This window comes from Triturus cristatus, chromosome 8 (assembly GCF_964204655.1).
Source record: "Triturus cristatus chromosome 8, aTriCri1.1, whole genome shotgun sequence".
NCBI lineage: Eukaryota > Metazoa > Chordata > Amphibia > Caudata > Salamandridae > Triturus > Triturus cristatus.
In genome coordinates this window covers 23307766-23326240 of record NC_140591.1, presented here as the reverse complement: position 1 = coordinate 23326240, position 18475 = coordinate 23307766, and the positions used below count along the sequence as shown (strand labels likewise).

General features: G+C 42.6%; 1 protein-coding gene across 11 annotated transcripts in view; it reads left to right on the top strand.

The window, feature by feature from the left end:
• Positions 1-18475, top strand: part of U2AF1 (U2 small nuclear RNA auxiliary factor 1) — a 174241-nt gene that overhangs the window by 19673 nt on the left and 136093 nt on the right. For all 11 annotated transcript variants that reach the window (XM_085620771.1, XM_085620765.1, XM_085620772.1 and 8 more), the window contains exon 2: positions 14924-15011. In XM_085620771.1, coding sequence (XP_085476897.1) covers positions 14924-15011 — 88 coding nt within the window. The remainder of the gene's footprint in view (positions 1-14923; positions 15012-18475) is intronic.

The window sequence follows — 18475 nt, the reverse complement described above, 5'->3', positions numbered from 1 at the left end:
AGAGAAAAATTATAGATGAGACTATGCTAAATTATGTACAGGAATACCATGTGATTTGCTTACAGGAGACATGGGTAACATCTGAGTTACATTTAACGGGGTATAAAACCTTTTTTCTTCCAGCAAAAGCTGTCTTGCATGGTAGACCAAAAGGTGGGCTAGTGATCTACATAGCGAACACTCTACCGGGCCTAGAGATCACACCCCTTGAATTAGAACCAAACTATCAGATATTAAAACTAACATTTGAGGGGAAAAAGACTATTCTTGTCGTAAATGTATACGATAATTTGATAGAAACTGACAGACTCGGAATATTAGGGACTCTCCGTAAGAAACTTGTAACCTGGTCCAAACAGAAAAAAAACCAGGATCCCCCAAGTATTATATGGGGGGGTGATTTTAATCATCACCCCTGTACTAGAAGTAACACCAATCTCTGCGGGATGGTGGATGAAATAGATGGTCAAATAATTAATTTTAGTCATTCAGTGGTGGGAAACTTCCTAAATGAAACCATGTCCGAATTAGGCCTCATAATATTAAATACCCCAAATTCTCTGAACGGCCAGTTGGAACCAACCTATCTGGGAAGGGGCTGTGAGTCGACAATCGATTATATATTGGCTACAGCCTCATTATTAAATAAGGTTGGAAATTTTAGGACTCTTATAAATACTCTAAGTGATCACGCTGCCCTGACTATAATTCTATCCTTGGATCAAGGTCAGTTTCCGCTTTCGTCTATAAATTCCATTCTTACCCAGCACGAAATATACCTAAAAAAAATGGCTAGGGTAAGATAGACCCCGTAGATTTAACAAAAAGGGTGGTCCGTGCGACATACGAGGCAGTAGTAAAATGCCTAGATACCAACACGGGGGACCAGGAGGTTTTGGATAACTTCGGGGAAATTTTAGATAAGGTAAAGGAACAGTTAACTAAAAAGTGTAAAAGTAATGGGAGGAGAAAAAGAGGGTGGTTTGACCATAGTTGCTCTATAGCACATAAAAAATTAAAGCAAGCCCTCTCAAAAATCCCTAGAGATCAGGATGAGATTAGGAGGCTAAGAAGAACCTACACCTCAGCTTGCAAGGGCAGGAAACAAGAACTGAAACAAACATTATGGGACCAACTTCACGAGAGTTCCCTGACTAGAAATACTGATGCCTTCTGGTAACTGCTCAGGGCGCCATTCTTGCAAGATAATAGCAACCATCCAATGATAGATGTGGCAATTGATGGCCCAACGTGGGTAAACCACTTCTCAAAAATCTTTGCCAAAACTCCAGAAGTGGAATCCACAGAAGACAATGTTTGTAGTACCCAGCCCAACTCCTTTCCAATTTCAATAGATATTACACTAACTGAAATTACCAATGCAGTCAAAGCAAGCAAAAGTGGGAAAGCCCCTGGCCCGGATGGCGTGCCAGTGGATTTTTTTAAATCTAATCTAGAACTGTGGACTCCCATCCTAAAAAGGGTATTTGACGCAGTAATGAAGTGTGGCCTAATTAAATCCTGGACACAATCAATTATGGTCCCTGTTTTTAAGAAAGGGAGACAGGGAGGATGTCTCCTGCTATCGTCCAATCTCGCTCCTGGACTCTCTGGGGAAGGTACTGGGCACAGTGGTTCTCCAGCGACTCCAGGAGTGGGTGGACGATGACGGGGTCCTCTCTGATATCCAGTTTGGTTTCAGGGAGGGCTTTGGGACAATAGAGCAGGCCCTAAATTTGTCCCTAATTATGGGGAAATATGTCTCTGCAAAGCGGGGTAGATTGTATATGGTTTATGTTGACCTGTCCGCGGCTTTTGATTGTGTTTCTCACTCAAAGTTATGGATAGTTCTTAGTAAAATGGGCGTGGACCAGACCTTGATATCTTTTCTCCGTGAATTATACATGAAGGCCTCTGCCAGGGTACGATTTGGAGTCCGGGGAGAACTCTCGAACTCATTCGCTGTAGAGCGTGGTGTAAGGCAGGGTTGTGTCCTGGCCCCCTTCCTCTTCTCGTTATACACTAATGGTCTTGAGATGGAGATGTTAGAGGGGGCTCAGGACCTCCCACGAGTTGGAGAACGCTTAATACCAGCACTCTTATACGCGGATGACGCCGTAATACTTGCACGTACCCCTCTAGAATTACAAAAAGCAACTGAACGGTACGCAAATTTCATGGCCAAATTAGATCTTCGAATAAACATAAAAAAAACGTTCGTCATGGTGGCGGGGCAGGGCAGAAAAAGGGGGAACAGTATCTATTTAGATAAGGAAAGGCTAGAATTAACGGACCAATACCCATATCTTGGAGTAATGATGGACGCGAAGCTAAATTGGAAACCAGCCATAGAGGCCCGTAAACACCACCTTCTTAGGGCAAATGCTGCCCTAATAAAATTCTCACAAAAATTGGGCAAGAGACCAGCTGTAGAGCTTCTTCGAATTTACAAAGCGAAGTGCCTTTCAACAGCACTGTACGGAGCAGGCCTTTGGGGTCATAAAAATACTGGCTCCCTTCAGGTGGCAGAAAATAACTTTTTGAGATTTATTCTGGCGGTTCCAAAACGAGTCTCCACCTTCGCGTCCCATACTGAATTGGGTATTTCTCACATCAAGGACCTTGCAAAAATTGAGCCACTCCTATTGTGGTATCGCGTCTGGACTTCGACTAAAAATACCTTCACAAAGAAGTTACTGGTAGATTGCATGTCATTGGACCACGTGGGGAAGATTGAGTGGCTGATGTACATAAAACATTTTTTAACAGACCTAGGATTGGGTAAATACTATCTGACACCAGAACTTATTTCTGAAATACCTAAGAAGGAATTAAAAATAAGGGCACTGTCCCACGTCGAAGAATCACGTATGTGCGCAGAGGTCCAGAAACCTTCGGTTCGTCACTCCATGCTAGTGATGACAACTCTGGAGATTGAACCATACCTGACGTATGTTCAGTCACAGTTTGAGCGATTCCTATTGACCAGATTTAGGCTAAACATCTTCCATAGGATGGTAGCCTTTCCTTCTAAAAATATGTGGGAGAAATTTTTGCCGGTGTGCCCATGCGATGAAACAGCAGAGCAATCTACAATGCATACTATTCTGTTTTGCAAATATTATACCCCACATCGCAAACTTTGGTTAGTCCCCGTACTGAAACGGTTAGGTTTCAAGAAGTGTCGCCCAGCCATGTTATGGCTGCAATTCCTGGATTCTGAATTTGTCTGCCTATCTGTTAGTACTTTTCTTAAATGTATCTTTCATCACAGGAAAAATCTTTGAGGATATACAGCTGGTTATCTGAGGTTAAATGCCAGAATATATTTCTAAACTGTATTGATGATAATTTTTTATATGGAATTATTTTTTATCAAATTGTACGTTATTATTGTTAATATTTTTCTACAAGGTTTTCTTGCCCCTCTTCAAAACTGCGCAAAGAAGACTTATTACAACTATAGATTTCAAGTTGGAGTATTGTAATCATAAGATACCAAACGTTGTTTTGGGTATATCCCCCAAAGCATCCTAGTTTTGCAGTTGGGGCGTTATCTTTTTCTCCCATTTCAAAGATTCATAAACTTTATTACTCATGATTTCTTAAACTATAGCGACACTATTTAATGAATTCTTGTGTTTGTGGTTATTTATGTATATCCTATTATCTTATAAATACACAATCATAAATGATCTTTGTTTTTTCACACCTTATAAGGTCACTACTTTGCACATATTTTAAATGTTTGCTCTCATTAGAGCCTTTTAAAATTCTGTTTGTTTTTAACTCATATGATCTTTATTGTATAATTGTTGAAATGTAACATTGTACTTGCTTTTATGGTCTGTAACCAACTTACCGAATAAAGCTGATTTTTTGATTTGATTCTGACAGTGGTCCATGTGGCCCTGTCCCGTGTAAATAGTCCCTTGTAAATTCCGCCCAGTGCCAGTTGGCACAGTGTAAATTGTGTGAATATTATCTAATGTGTTTTGGTATAATACAAAGGCTATTTTTATATATACCTTGTGTGGAGTTTCTTTTGTGGTGGGCCTTGGGTGTTGTTGCTGGGTGCGCGCGCAAACGCTTTACACATTGCCTCCGGGATAAGCCTGACTGCTCGTGCCAAGCTACCAAGGGGGTGAGCAGGGGTTATCTTTGGCGTGTAACTCCCCAGCCCTGACTTAGAGTGGTGGTTTCTGCCTGGCTTTGGCGCAAGCTCTAGCCAACCAGAAATCCCATTTCTAACAATATGTATTTTGTAATATATATTGTGGCTGGTAAAGGAAGAACAAAATATATACCCCATTTCTGTGAGTTTGCTTTCTTAAATCCGGTGGTAGGAGAATAAATTACATTTTGATAATTATGGAAAAAGGAAAAGTATATCTGACAGCCAACATGTGCTCAGGTCTGTCGTAATTGCTCCTGCTTTATCAGTCTACTTTCATTTTCTAACCCTACACTGACTGCTACACACGTTTGACTACAGTGAGAGTTTCTTCAGTGAGCATGAGAGGCACCTCCTGCATGAAAGTACTTTTGTGGTTTCCCTGGATACTTGCTGCTGTTCATTTGTTTTGTGGTAGGAAGGCCAGTGAATTGTTGGGCTCTGACTGGCCACAATGACCTGTTCTCTCTCCTATCGCATCACTCGGTTCACTTGGTGTTCTCACCTGTTCTTGTCATGTCCTTCTCTTTGATGTCATTGAACCGTACAAGCTCTCCAAGCTGCCGCTTTCGGTTTACAGTGGTAAAGGCTGTTTTGATAAGTGATTGAAAAGCACCCTGTTCTATGTCTTTTTCTGACTGAGTAGAAACCACATACAGTTGTTGTGAAAAGCAATGCTGTTTACTAGTTATATTTCGAATTATCTCCGAATCAAAGTGTCCCCTTTTGTGATAAAACTTGGACTAAATTCACTCCTATTATTTGTCTGGCTTGACTGGGCCACTGTTTGTACAAACATTGTCACCAGCTCTTTAAAATATACATATACTGGGCTTTGGCTCTGCCCGGAGGAGTATTGCCTTCTCACCTCATGCTAATGGCTGTTTAGTGCATCATTCTGACTCCGATGGGACTATTTTATCCACAAAGGCACCCTGAATCACCAGACATAAAATGATTTACCCTGTAGATATATTGTATACAGAAAACAGTATGTTCTGCTTTTCGCAATGGAGCATGCTTTTTAAAATGTTTTAAATGGAGCTCAAATTACAAGCCAGCCCTATACGTTTTGCCACTCCTTGTTTTATTAAACCACTGAAGATCACATTCCGGAACACCTAATATTGGGGTTGCCATACTCAGGCTTGGAAACATATGGCAGTTGCTGGTGGGTCAATGTCTTCTGTCCTTTGAATCTGGTGTAATTTTGCAGGTGGGCATGTAGGCCTCTGTGTTAGTTGGACATGTTTGTCTGTGACAAGGATTGTGATTTGAGTGGGTACTCGCTTTCCTCAAATAATAACCCCACTTCTTGCAGTGAGCCTAATTGAAATGAAAAGAAATCGGTTGTTCGGTGTGCATTATTTGCATTTTAAAGATGCAAGAGAAACGCTGTGTGTGCTAATGTGCATGACCAACACTATGAGTGATTTTCAAAAATAACAACTGGGTGTAATATTTCCTTTTCCCCAGCAGTATAAGAACTTTTGTCACTAATTTCTTTCTTGTTGGCTACCTTGCAATACAAAGATCTGGTGGGTTATTCATTTTTTTTTGTTTTTTTTTTTGAAAAACCTTTATTGCAGTTTCAGAGACAAACAAGTATGGGCCTACAACCAACAGGCCGGCCGCTAATGCACAGTGTAGACTTAGGCACAGCTTAACATTCACATCGATAAAGCAACAAAAGAGCTACTGGAGTGCTAATCAACTCAGCCGGCCGCAGCCGCAGTCCATAGACAAGCAAAGAAAGGTTTCATATTTTGAAAAAACGAAAACCCGAAAAACATCACACCCACAAGGCAGAGGGGGTTAATGGCAGTAACATGTGCTCCTCGCATCGAAGGAGTAAACAAACCCGGGGTGGTGGGTTATTCTTAATGACCAAATGTATCTTAGTAGACAGCCATATTTTGGAGGAATGCCTGTCTATACCACTAATGCACCTTTGTGCATTTGATAGTTTAAATAAAATGAATGATGGCAGTGCTTTGCTGTGAATCTCCTAGTTCCAGTCTTGCAGTTGATCATTTGGCTGTGGTCGTGTAGGCACAGTATTCCCAGGATGGCTCGGTACTGCCAGGCTGGGATAGCATCAGAAAAATGACCCCACGTCCCCAAATGGGATCTAGGTGTAATTGGTATTGTATTGTATCGGTCACTTGTAAAGCGCAGGGTATCCTGGCTCTGCTTAACATGTGCTCAGGTCAGCCGTGAATGGACAAAGCCGCCCTGAATAGACTGATCGAGGGGAGCCGATAGATTTCATTCTCTTGGAAAGAGCAAAGTTTTGACTCTTATCCTAAATGGCATCAGATCCTCTAACTGTCTGATATTGGTGGGAAGCGTATTCCAGAGCTTTGCTGCCGCAATGCTAAAAGCTCTCCCACCCGAAGTTGTCTTTCTGAATTTGGGCACCTTGACCAAATTGGCTGAGGATGAACATAAAATCCGGGTGGGGACATACCATGCAAATTTGTGCTGCATGGGTTTGGGTCCAACACCATGCAGAGCCTTGAACACTAGGCAGAGAGATTTAAACGTTATCCTTTCTGACACTGGAAGCCAGTTTAGCTCTGCCAGCGCCTGTGAGGCGGATGAATATCTTGGTCTTGCTAAAGCCAGTTAGGCTGCCGTCATCTGGACCCTCTGCAGTCTTTCAATTAGGTACTTAGGAGACTCGAGTAGCAGTGCGTTACAGTAGTCAAGTCTACTTAAAATAACGCTTCTAACTACCAGTGCTCTGGCCTGTGATAGTAATATTGGTAGGATCTTTCGGAGCACCTTGATGAGAGCAAAACAGCAACCAGCAGTCTTGTTAATCTGGGTTTCAAGGCTCAATTTATCATCAAATATGACTATTAAGTTACTCACTGTCTCTGAAGATCTCAGAGGAGTATCGGTCGGTATAGGACAGAAATCATCTGGTAGTGGGCGGGGAACTTTACCTGCTGCGCAGCACAAGATCTCTGTCTTGTCTGCATTCAATTGAAGAGTTTTCTCTCAGCCAGCCAGAGGCATGCTTCATACAGGTGTGGAAATCTTCCAATGAGGTGAAATGGTCTCCCTCCAAAGACAGGATGAGCTGCGTGTCATCGGCATAATTAATAAGGCTAACGTTATGAGCTTTAATGTCAGTCAGCAATGGTCTCAAATATATGTTAAATATTATAGGGCTAATAGCGGATCCCTGAGGCACACCGTGTGGGTTGTTAGTAAACTCAGATTGGAATGGTGAGAGAGCCACTGCCTGTCGCCTCTTGGATAAGTACGATTGAAACCATTTCCATGCTGTACCCACTATCCCTACGTCCTTGAGCCTGGCCAGAAGTATCTCATGGTTAACTGTATCGAAAGAGGCGGACAGGTCAAGCAGGATCAGTATTGCTGACTGTCCCCTGTCCGTTCTCATTCGAAGATCATCCAATACGGCTACCAGAGCAGTCTCCGTACCACGCCCAGGACGGAAGCCAAATTGCACATCCTTCAATATCTCATTAGTTTCCAGGAACTGGGAGAGTGCTTTACTGACCACCCGCTCTATGATCTTTATTGGAATAAATACAAAAATATTTTTGAGTAGAGCACATTTAATTACTCTCTCTCTAATTATCACTTTATACGAATTATATCAAAACATATTTACACTCTACATAGATAATGGCACCTAGTCAAGAAGAAAGCAATGCATGTATACACAAAAAATGTACATACACAATAACATGACATAAATCACAACGTACAAAGAGACATCAATATATAATACAATAACCCCAAAACAAAATAATTTCCACTAGTGTCCTCCTTACAGCTCTGGAAGGACCACTAAGCGGTAGTCCAGATAGTACACTTAAAGTCTTTTAATTAGTGTAGGCCATCCCAGTGTGCCATCATGCAATGTCAATTCATCACTATATTTTCAGCGGCTCCTCCTTTTGAAATGTCTACGCGACCACGTTTCGGCCTTAATCCTTCTTCGGCCTCCTCAGGACAGGGTTAACACATTACTGTACACACACTACAAAAAATAATAATGGTATTACTTCAACCCTCCATGGCGTTAGAAATAAGATGGTTAAGAATAGTGGCTGCCCAAAGAGCCCTCTAATCACCAGTGCGCCGGCGGCACTCCTACTACCACTCACAAAATAAAGAATATCTATTCAATACCCAATGCACACCTCGTGTAAAGTCAAAAGGAAAACTCAAAAAGAGAAAGGAACTAGACCACTCCACCAGGTGTTCACCATTAAAGTTAAAAGGGAGAGTAAAGATAATAGTAGCTACATGCCCAGAAGCTCCACTCAATGGAGACGCAGAAAAGAACCAAGCGTGCACAGCAGGGCTACCAAGTACTCACATCTCGCAGATAAGTCCCGCTGCCACACTAATGGTGTTACAACAAACAAATGATGGACGGAATGCTGACAATGCATACACTCTCCCCCAGTCAAGAGATCTGGGTTAAATCCATCGTTCTTTTGCCCACTACGCCACCCCAGTTCAGACATGGCCATATGCAAATCAGTCTTGACCCTGTGCCTCATGGGAACAGTCCAGCCCGAACTGCCAAGCCATGTCTTCCCTGGACCGGAATCAAGCATCCTAGGACCGGTTTCTGGCTATCAGCCGTCATCAGCCAGGATAGCTTGACTCCAGTGGCGTAGTGAGCACGGGTCCCACGTCTGGGAATACCCATCCCACTTAGGGCGAAAAGCGTTACAACAAACAAATGATGGACGGAATGCTGACAATGCAGACATTCTCCCCCAGTCAAGAGATCTGGGTTAAATCCATCGTTCTTTTGTCACACTAATGGTGCCATTATCTATGTAGAGTGTAAATATGTTTTGATATAATTTGTCTAAAGTGATAATTAGAGAGAGAGTAATTAAATGTGCTCTACTCAAAAATATTTTTGTATTTATTCCTTTATACCATTTTCTGATTGTATAAAACTACGTCCTTTACCCAGGTTTATAAATGGTTAATTGGGTATACCCCGGTTGATCTCTAGCTATGATCTTTATTGTGTAAGGCAGCAGGGAGATTAGTCTATAATTCTTGGGGCAGCCTGGCTCCAATGTTGCTTTTTTCAGCAAAGGTGTCACTACCGCTTGTTTCCAACAGTCCGGTACTGAACCACTGGACAGTGATTGAATACAGATTTGTCTGGTAGTTGGAAATTACTCTGTACTCAGCTCTTTCCATATTCTTTGTGACAGTGGATCCAACGGTGAGCCTGAGGAGATGTTTTGTGCTATTCTTGCAAAGTCCTCCACTGAAGGGGGTGCAAAGTGATCAAACAAGTTGGGGGTTTCCCTCATACTTTCTCTTTCCTTTTCCTGAGGTGCTTTTGTTGCCTCTACATCGTCGCTACCCTCGGTGCGTGGACTACTCTGCCCCAGACCCGCGAGAATAGAGGTGATCTTTTCCTCGAAGAAAGTTGCGAGATTGTTACAAAGATCCTATGAGGGTTGTATCTTATTTTTGGTGCACTCTGGATTGGCAATGTCCCCCACTATTTTAAAGATGCTTCTGGCACTATTTGAGGACCTTAAGATCAGGTCTGCAAAGTACTCTGCTTTAGTTCTGCCAATTTCTTTTTTTGAAGTGAGCTATTGCCTCTTTCCAGGCGGTTTTGTCTTCCTCTGAATATCCCTTCCTCCATTTTCTCTCTGCTGACTTACAGCTCATCTTTAAAATTCTCAGTGATTCGCTATACCACGGTGCGGAAGGTCTGCCCTTTTTCTTATGATTCTTAAGAGGAGCAACCAGGTCTAGTCACTATATATTCGCAGAAGGTCTCATAATTTTCTGCTTTACTTTGCAAGGAACTAGATTTTCAGTATCTTTCCAAAACATCATAAACCAGTTAGCTTTACAGAAAGGCTTTCAAGTGTAGTTATTGTTTTTAATGAAACTGTAACTCTCCCTCTATTAACGGATGGCCATTGGATAAAAATAGTTAAAATGTAAATAGGGCCTCCTAGGTGGAATGGCTATTCGTCAGGAGACCTGGGGTTACTTGTGAGTGGTCTTGTTGCCCCATTTACTGAGGATTTGTGGAAGCAGTTCAAAATATGACATGCCTAATTTATTATATTATCAAAAGGGGGACTGGTGGGCTTTTTTACAGGAGGTCCAGCATACGTGCCCAGTTAGTCATATGAAAAGAAGGAGTATGCAGTTCCTCAGAGTAAGGGGAGAGTGAAAGTGTGGAGAGGAGACCGTGTGGAAGAGGGATTCCTCTAGTCGGAACTAGGGTCCTCACACACCCAGCAAGCTAGGTGTCATGCTTCATCATATGGACCTGCTCCTCGTCGGGCCGGCACTGCAATGCCCGACGGGCACCCTTAAAGGGGCTCTTTAGCGGAGATCTTCTGTTCCTGGCCGTATGGTGTAGTGTGTGTGAGAGGAGTCTAGTGGTGTAGATGTGAATGCGTGTGTGTGGTTAAAACAAGTTGGATAGTCCAAAAATTGGATTTTATTAGGAGTGGCTCTCCACTTGATTAAAACAAAACAAAGACAGAGTGGCAGCTGGCTGACGTTATGGTTCAGCTTAGCTATGCTCTTCTGTGATGGTCAACCTGTTTCATGCCTGGTGGTCCTAGTGATCCGTGGCAATTCTTCAGGACCTAATGAACTGTCAACTATCTACACACTGTGGAAAGTACAATTGTTACCTGCCACACGTATTATGGGTAACGATCTCGCCATATGTCTAAGGGGACCTATTGGGGTGTGTATCCCTGCTCCTGTCCGTGGCGCCACCGGGACACCAAGATTCTGGTGTCTTTAAGGTTGCTACCGGGATGGGCCGTAAACCTACCCTGGCGCCACTCGAACCGGTTCGAGTGGCGCCAGGGTAGGCATATGGCGATCGTTTCCCATAATACGTGTGGCAGGTAACAATTGTACTTTCCACAGTGTGTAGATAGTTGACAGTTCATTAGGTCCTGAAGAATTGCCACGGATCACTAGGACCACCAGGCATGAAACATGTTGACCATCACAGAAGAGCATAGCTAAGCTGAACCATAACGTCAGCCAGCTGCCACTCTGTCTTTGTTTTGTTTTAATCAAGTGGAGAGCCACTCCTAATAAAATTCCATTTTTGGACTATCCAACTTGTTTTAACCACACACACGCATTCACATCTACACCACTAGACTCCTCTCACACACACTACACCATATGGCCAGGAACAGAAGATCTCTGCTAAAGAGCCCCTTTAAGGGTGCCCGTCGGGCATTGCAGCGCCGGCCCGACGAGGAGCAGGTCCATATGATGAAGCATGACACCTAGCTTGCTGGGTGTGTGAGGACCCTAGTTCCGACTAGAGGAATCCCTCTTCCACACGGTCTCCTCTCCACACTTTCACTCTCCCCTTACTCTGAGGAACTGCATACTCCTTATTTTCATATGCCTAATTTATTAAACATGTATTTAAATGGCTCCATCTTTTATCATAATTCCAATGGCGGAACGCTGTCCTTTAGGGATTATGAGGGCTTTCTGACTGACTGTTGGAACAGCGTCGGATTCCTCAACCGGTTTAAACTCCGACCGATATCATCATAATATGGCTGTCCGACTTTAAACCTACCATGTTGGAGGCTTTCCAACCGACATCGTAATCAGGTGCCGTATGTGCAAACAACTATGCTGGATAACAAAATTAATCAGGCCTGTTACAGGATTCTGCAGAAGACCCAATTATAAGTGCGGATGATCTATTTGTTGATGCTAGCTTTGACGATTTGAAGTCTTCGTCCATAAGGTTATGGCAGCCAAGCTTATTAGCACATGTAACGGAGCTTGTTTACAAATGGATTGGAGTGCTTGATGTTTCTCATACTTGAAATGTGGTTTGAAACCTAAATGGAGTCTCCGTGTGGTGGTCCAGGAGGAGGTGTTTCCTTTCATATTCAGTTATTCAAGTACTGCCTTTATCATGGACAAATCATACACATGGGCTTTAATGATCTATTGTTTGCACTGAATCTGAAAGACCTAAATCGCCTGAGATCTCATTTTGCTCGCTTTGGAGGGGCTAGTGCTTATGCTTCACTTCAGGTAGGGATAAAAGAACATAGAGAGATATCCCTTTGTGGGACGAATAAGAGAGCCATCCCTTTGTGGGACGAATAAGAGAGCCGGGGTCAGAAGTGAACCTTGTCTTGAATATGTGTGCACCAGTGCTTGAAATTGGCAGGTAGGGTCCGGTACGGAGTACCTGCACTTTTTCTTAATTTGAAAGGGAAAGCACCTGCACTTCTCTGCATTGTTGCGGTGTGTTTAATGGGAGAGTAATGGCACTTCTTGGGAGCAAACAGTTCTTCTAAATAGCGAGTACCTGTTCTATATGTATTTCCTTTTAAACCACTGGTGCACACTATGGTGTATTTGTTGCTCCCAGTTACGTTGAACGCTGTTTAGAATATTATAAAGGTCTCATGGTATCTACCTCAGCCATCACATATTTAAATGTTAGGGCTCCCGTCTAAAAAGGGGCAGTGTTAAAGCTGTCTTTACAATCAGACTTCCCATGGGTGTGGCATTTTAATCAAATAATCACAGGTTGCTTCATAAATCGACTTGTCCTGTAAAATAATCCACTTTGAAGCCACATAATGCGGCAAAAAAATGATAGCAGCGACCTCATTATGTAAGAGTTCTGATAATAGCCTGTCTGAATTTGCCAGAGCTAATACTATAGTAGGGTTTGAATTCTAACAATTTCCTTATTTTACCACCTTTCCGCAGGTCTACATACTGGGGCTACAGTTAGTGTTAAGCAATAGGGTTGGAATGCACTGTTGAGCCTATGCAAACCCACTAACTTGCATGTTTTAAGGGATTTCACCAGCACTTCTCCAATCTTTCCCTATACTGAGAAAGGCTTGAAATTTACTCCTGACAAGGGTATAAGTAAAACTTTTTCCAAGGTCGGGTAAAAAAGATGTTGGAGGGAAAGTGAACTTGTAAGTGCCCAATAGATTTTTACATTAACAAATCTACACATGCTTATTTGCTCGTGCTAAAATGCTGTTTGCAAATATATCCAAAAAGTTCGATTTCCTGGCCTACTTTTGAAAATTACTGTGAATTCACAAATTCACAAAAGCCATAAATCCACACTACTGCAAGGATATATACCCTGGGTGCACTATTGTGATTTAATTTAAGAATTGGGCCCCTAAATAGGTATTGAATTAACCAAGACCTTTTGTTTTTAACGAAATTCTGTTTCAGACTGTAGGCTGGCTTTGCTGTCCTTTACCAAGGAGCATACAAAGTAGTTTTGTTCAGTGCCAGGGATTTCTGTGGCAATGTGTGCTTTTTGAGACCAAAATAAATTCTTATTTTTTTGTCAGTGTTTGTTATGGTTAGGGGCTTGGCAGTTCCCACAACAGTTTTACAAAAACCGTGTCCAAACAAGACACACATTGACAAACTAAAAGGCTGACCACTAATGTCAGACCTATTGGATTTGCCAGTGATTGATTATTTTCATGTTTCTATAATCTTCTTGCCACAATGTGCACTGATTTTCCATTCTGAATGTTCTTGCGAATAGTAGCGTGCATCCACATATTTTACTAAATAATGCTTCAAAGAAATGGAACCTAAAATCTCACATTAGCTTAGCAAAACCTTTTCATTTCGTGGTTGCGTTTTTTGTGAACGTTTTATTTTAGAACAAAGACTTAATCTTGCTTTCAAGCTTCTGCAAACATTTTCATCCAATCAGAGAGCATTCTGGGAGAGTTATACGTAGCCTCATATAGTTAAACCTTGCAAACATGTGTACTCCTTTTTATACTGGGACCACTGTCAGTGCAGTCCGAGCTTACAACATTTCCATAAAGCGCTCACCCTAATAAAGGCTTTGCATTAGTTAACCATAAATGCAAGTTCAAACCGCATTAACATATGGACACAAATTATACCTTAACTGCAGACAGTGGTCTTACCTTATCCATAGGTACACTTTCCCACCAACTGTTTTCCCCCAACCCTGGAATAAGTTTACTTCTGCCCTTGTCATGAGGTCATTTTCAACCTTTCTCTCTATGGGGAATTTTTGAAGACAAGCCGATGAAAACCGATGAAACACGCAAGGTAGTAGGTTTGCACAGACTCAAAAGCGCCCTCTAACAGTTGGGAACTGTTGCTTACCCCAAATTTCAGCCCCCTTATGGAGAACTGTGGAAAGGTGGCAAAATAAGAGAATTGCTAGTACTCGAGCACTACTATGGTATGAGCACTGGCATAATCAGAAAGGCTTTGATCAGAGGTCTTATATAATGAAATTGCTGCCATAATTTGTCGCCGCACTACAATGCACCAAACAAACAAGTGGATTTTGTTATAGATCAAGTAGTTTACTAGAGCAACCTGTCCCATTGACAAGAAGATCTTTTATTAAATTCCATACCCCTGGTCCATATGCATCTCCCCGGAATATTCTGCATACTGACAATTTTAGTAACTATTAAAAACAACAAAAAAAAACTTTTAAAAAACTATTAATATTCCTGTAGCAATGCTTTGAAGGGAAGCTCCTTTTTCTTTCACTCAACGTGTGTTGGTGCTTGAGAGAAGGAAGCTGATGTTTGTATTTTTTTAGGGTGAGTCTTTTTGATGTTCAGTGCATTTTCTTTTCAGTCTTCTCATGTTTGTGCTAGGTTTCCCACCTTAATATTTTTCCTAATGATTTGTTTCATCTTCCTTCTTCAGAGTCAACTGTTCCTTCTATTTCAAAATCGGAGCATGCCGTCATGGAGACCGATGTTCACGGTTACACAACAAGCCAACATTTAGCCAGGTAAGTTGCTCCGGGACACTTCATTCCATTTATGGTAGCGTTGCAGATTCTGGATGTTTGTGTTTTTCCTTGTGCAACTGGACGGAACTTTGGCACATACCCTGGAGGTCTGGTTTTCAAATCGAAAGGCAAAGCTTAATCAAGTGGTCTGCCGGTGTGTGAACTGCCTGTTAACATTGCTTGTCACTTGCTGCCCACAAATGCAGAACTGAGTGATTGTGCACTTCTACTGTGAGATAGCTATTGGTAAAGAAATGCAGTTTGTCGTCCATGTCTATAGAGTAATCCCTTGCTTCATTAGCCATGCGCTAACGTTATGTCTGTGTGGATGTTGTATTTCTGTAGCGCAAATCGAGCCAAAAGGCAGCAAATCACTACACATGGTCAAAGGCAAGCTGAAAGTCAGCGAGCAATAGGAGAAGAAAGTGGGTTGTTGCTGGGTACGGCATTGTGCTTGTGTCATTCAAAGAGGTGATACTTCAACTAAAGGAGAGGAGGCACAAGCAACGGGGAGCCTTGCCATCTCCCAGATGCAACAATTAACTCTATTTTAATTGAATCAAAGATTCAAGTTCCAAAACCTGCTCACTTAACCCTTTAGGTTGGAAAAGGGTCCTCGCACACAAAACTTTGTTTTATGCTTCATCATTGGTGACTGTGTGTCCTGCAATTATGAGTTTGCATGAGTGTGTGCATGCTGTTTGACACTTTTATAAAAATAAAAAAACACCAAAACAGGGAACTGTTAGTATATTCCTCCTCGTATTGCTTAGGGATACCTTGATCTTGATGAAAGTCACATTTTCCATCTTGGAAACTCAGAATGGCCGTGACACATAGACAAGGACATTACCACCCCGGACGTCCACCTTGGTACTACTATAGTTAGTTGTTTTTAACCTTCCCAGGATGACCATCATTAAATAATGGATATCTGATTACATCCTCGGTGATTTTGATCTCCTCTCACCCCTACAATATCTTGGCGCTCCCAAATCAATTGTTGCGGCCACCCTAATGTAAAGTCATTTATGGGGTAAGAGTCTTAACGATGAAGCTTGTTATAAATGTTTGTGGGTAAAGACCCTTTTATAGCCTGAAGGGTTATGCAACTATGGTTTGGAACTCGAATCTTTGATTCAATTTAAATAGAGTGACCGTACCTTGGTTATTTAATTCATTTAAAGAGGTGAGCCTTCAAATCTTTCCTAAGTTGGGACAGCATTGGGCTGGTCCTGACGGATCCAGGGATATTGTGCCAAATCCTGGGTGGATAGATTGAACAGACCTGTTTTGTTTTTCCTTTATTAGACTTCTTTGTCTAATTGTGCCGAGGTTGCTGGTGTGTTGGGAACCACAGCGTTGGTGAGCTCGTCTGCAAGATAATTGGGGAGGTGCTGGCTGCGATGGCTTTGTAAACCTATTTATTTAGATTTTTATATAGCCCTTGCAAGACCCAGGGGTATCGGAGAGCTTTACACAGGATCGTAACAGTATTGAGGAAACATGAGTTTCAGAAATCACGGACTTTGTCATCGTTGGGTCACATACATTCTGGAGAGGAGCAGGCCTACATTATGTAGTAGGCTAGGTGTTGATTGAGGAGAAGATCTTTTAGTAGCCTTTTGAAGCTCATATAGGAGGGGTTCGTCCTTATCAGGACTGGGAGGCAGTTCCAGATTTTGTGAGCTTTGCCCGAAAAGTAGCTTGCAAGGGCTCTTATTTTGAGTTTTTTGGTGGGATCAGCAGAAGACTATTGGTGCTTCTTAGATTTCTTGACTGGTCTGCTGCCTTTGATAGTTTGTACGCAAGATAGGCCTATTTCCCGGTTTGGAGGACTTTGTGCGTGAGCTAGGCTGTTTTGAAGCTGCGATACCAAAGGGGATGATGGACGGAGCGTTTGAGCAATTCAAACACTCCCCCCCAATCAACTGATCTGGGTTTAATCCATCATCATTCTTTAGCTCACTCCAATACCCCAGTTCAGATATGCAAATCAGTCTGACCCTGTGCCTCATGGGAACAGTCCAGCCCGAACTGCCAAGCCATGTCTTCCCTGGACCGGAAACCAGCATCCTGGGACCAGTTTCGGGTTCATAACCCTCATCAGCCAGGCTATCTTGAATCCAGTGGCAAAGTGAGCAAGGGACCCACGTCTGCGCAGTGTTCGCCCTAAGTTGGCAGGGGGTGAGTGTTTGATTTGCTCAAAAGCTCCGTCCATCATCCCCTTTGGTATCGCTTTGTTTTGAAGCTGCAGCAGGCTTTGATCAGGAGACACTTAAGATTTTTTAAGGAGGGGAGATGTGATTGTGTCTTTTTACTCCTGTGACTATCTTTGCTGCTGCTTTTAGTGTACCTCTTGATAGGGCTAGGTGCGACTTTGTGCTATCAGTGAGAGTGGCTTTCCCATAAACCAGTTTAGACTGTACCATCGCTTGTGTGTCGGTTTTTAGGTCATATGGGGGGGGAAGGGTTTGATTTTGTGTAAGAGTTTTAGGTTGTAGAATACGCTCTTGGCTGTGTGTTTATGTGTTGGTTCATGTTCAGATTTGGGTTCAGGGTGATCCCCAGAGATTTGATGGATTTAGATAGCGTCAATTTGCAATTCAGAGCGTCAATGGTTTTTAGCGACTCTTGGGTTTGTGTTGTCTGTCCATTTTTGGATAGGAGCGGGATTTCCATTTTATCTTGGAAGAGTTTCAGGTGGTTATGAGAGAGCCAGTTTTGGGCTATTGTGAGAGTTTGGTTTAGTTTTTTAGGTCTCGGCTAGCGTGGCTGCGCACATGCGCAGCTCGCTCGGCAAGATTTAATGTTTTTGAGTAGCTTCAGTAAAGGGCTTTAGACCCGCCCCTCTTTTCCATTGGCTGGCGTCACCGTTTATGCTAAACGGTGGCCAGCCATTGGAAAAGAGCTTTCCATGTTGCCTCCCTTTGGCTTTTTCAGACGGCCCACTTGGACGGGCTCGCCTGCTTTCCGTGGGTCGCAAAAGGTTTCTTATCTTTATGGGGCCATGTGTTTCAGACACATGGCGCCATAAAGACAAGCTCCGTCGCGATCCTCTTTCGCTTTCGGAGCGCTTGTTTTCTGCCTTTCCTGGAATTGTGGCTGGGGTTTCGTCAGGAAGCTCGTGTGAGAGGTAGTGGGTGACGCTTTTGCGTGGTTTGGAGATGTTTCTCAGTCACGCCGAGGATTTGTTGCATTAATAATCGCACAGACTGGCGAGTCAGCAAGTTATAATTTTTTTTTTATTTATCTGCGTAAATGGTTGTGAATACAGAGAAGACCGTAGTATGGCAAGCCTCTTAAACACTATGCGCAGTACACATTTCTATATATATATAGCATGACACAACACTGATATGGCATTTTGTGGAGACGACAAATGTGGCGCAAATTGGCGTGGTGTGCGCTCATCCTCAACTCAAGCACCAACCTCGTTCTAGTATTTCTATTCCCTGAAATAG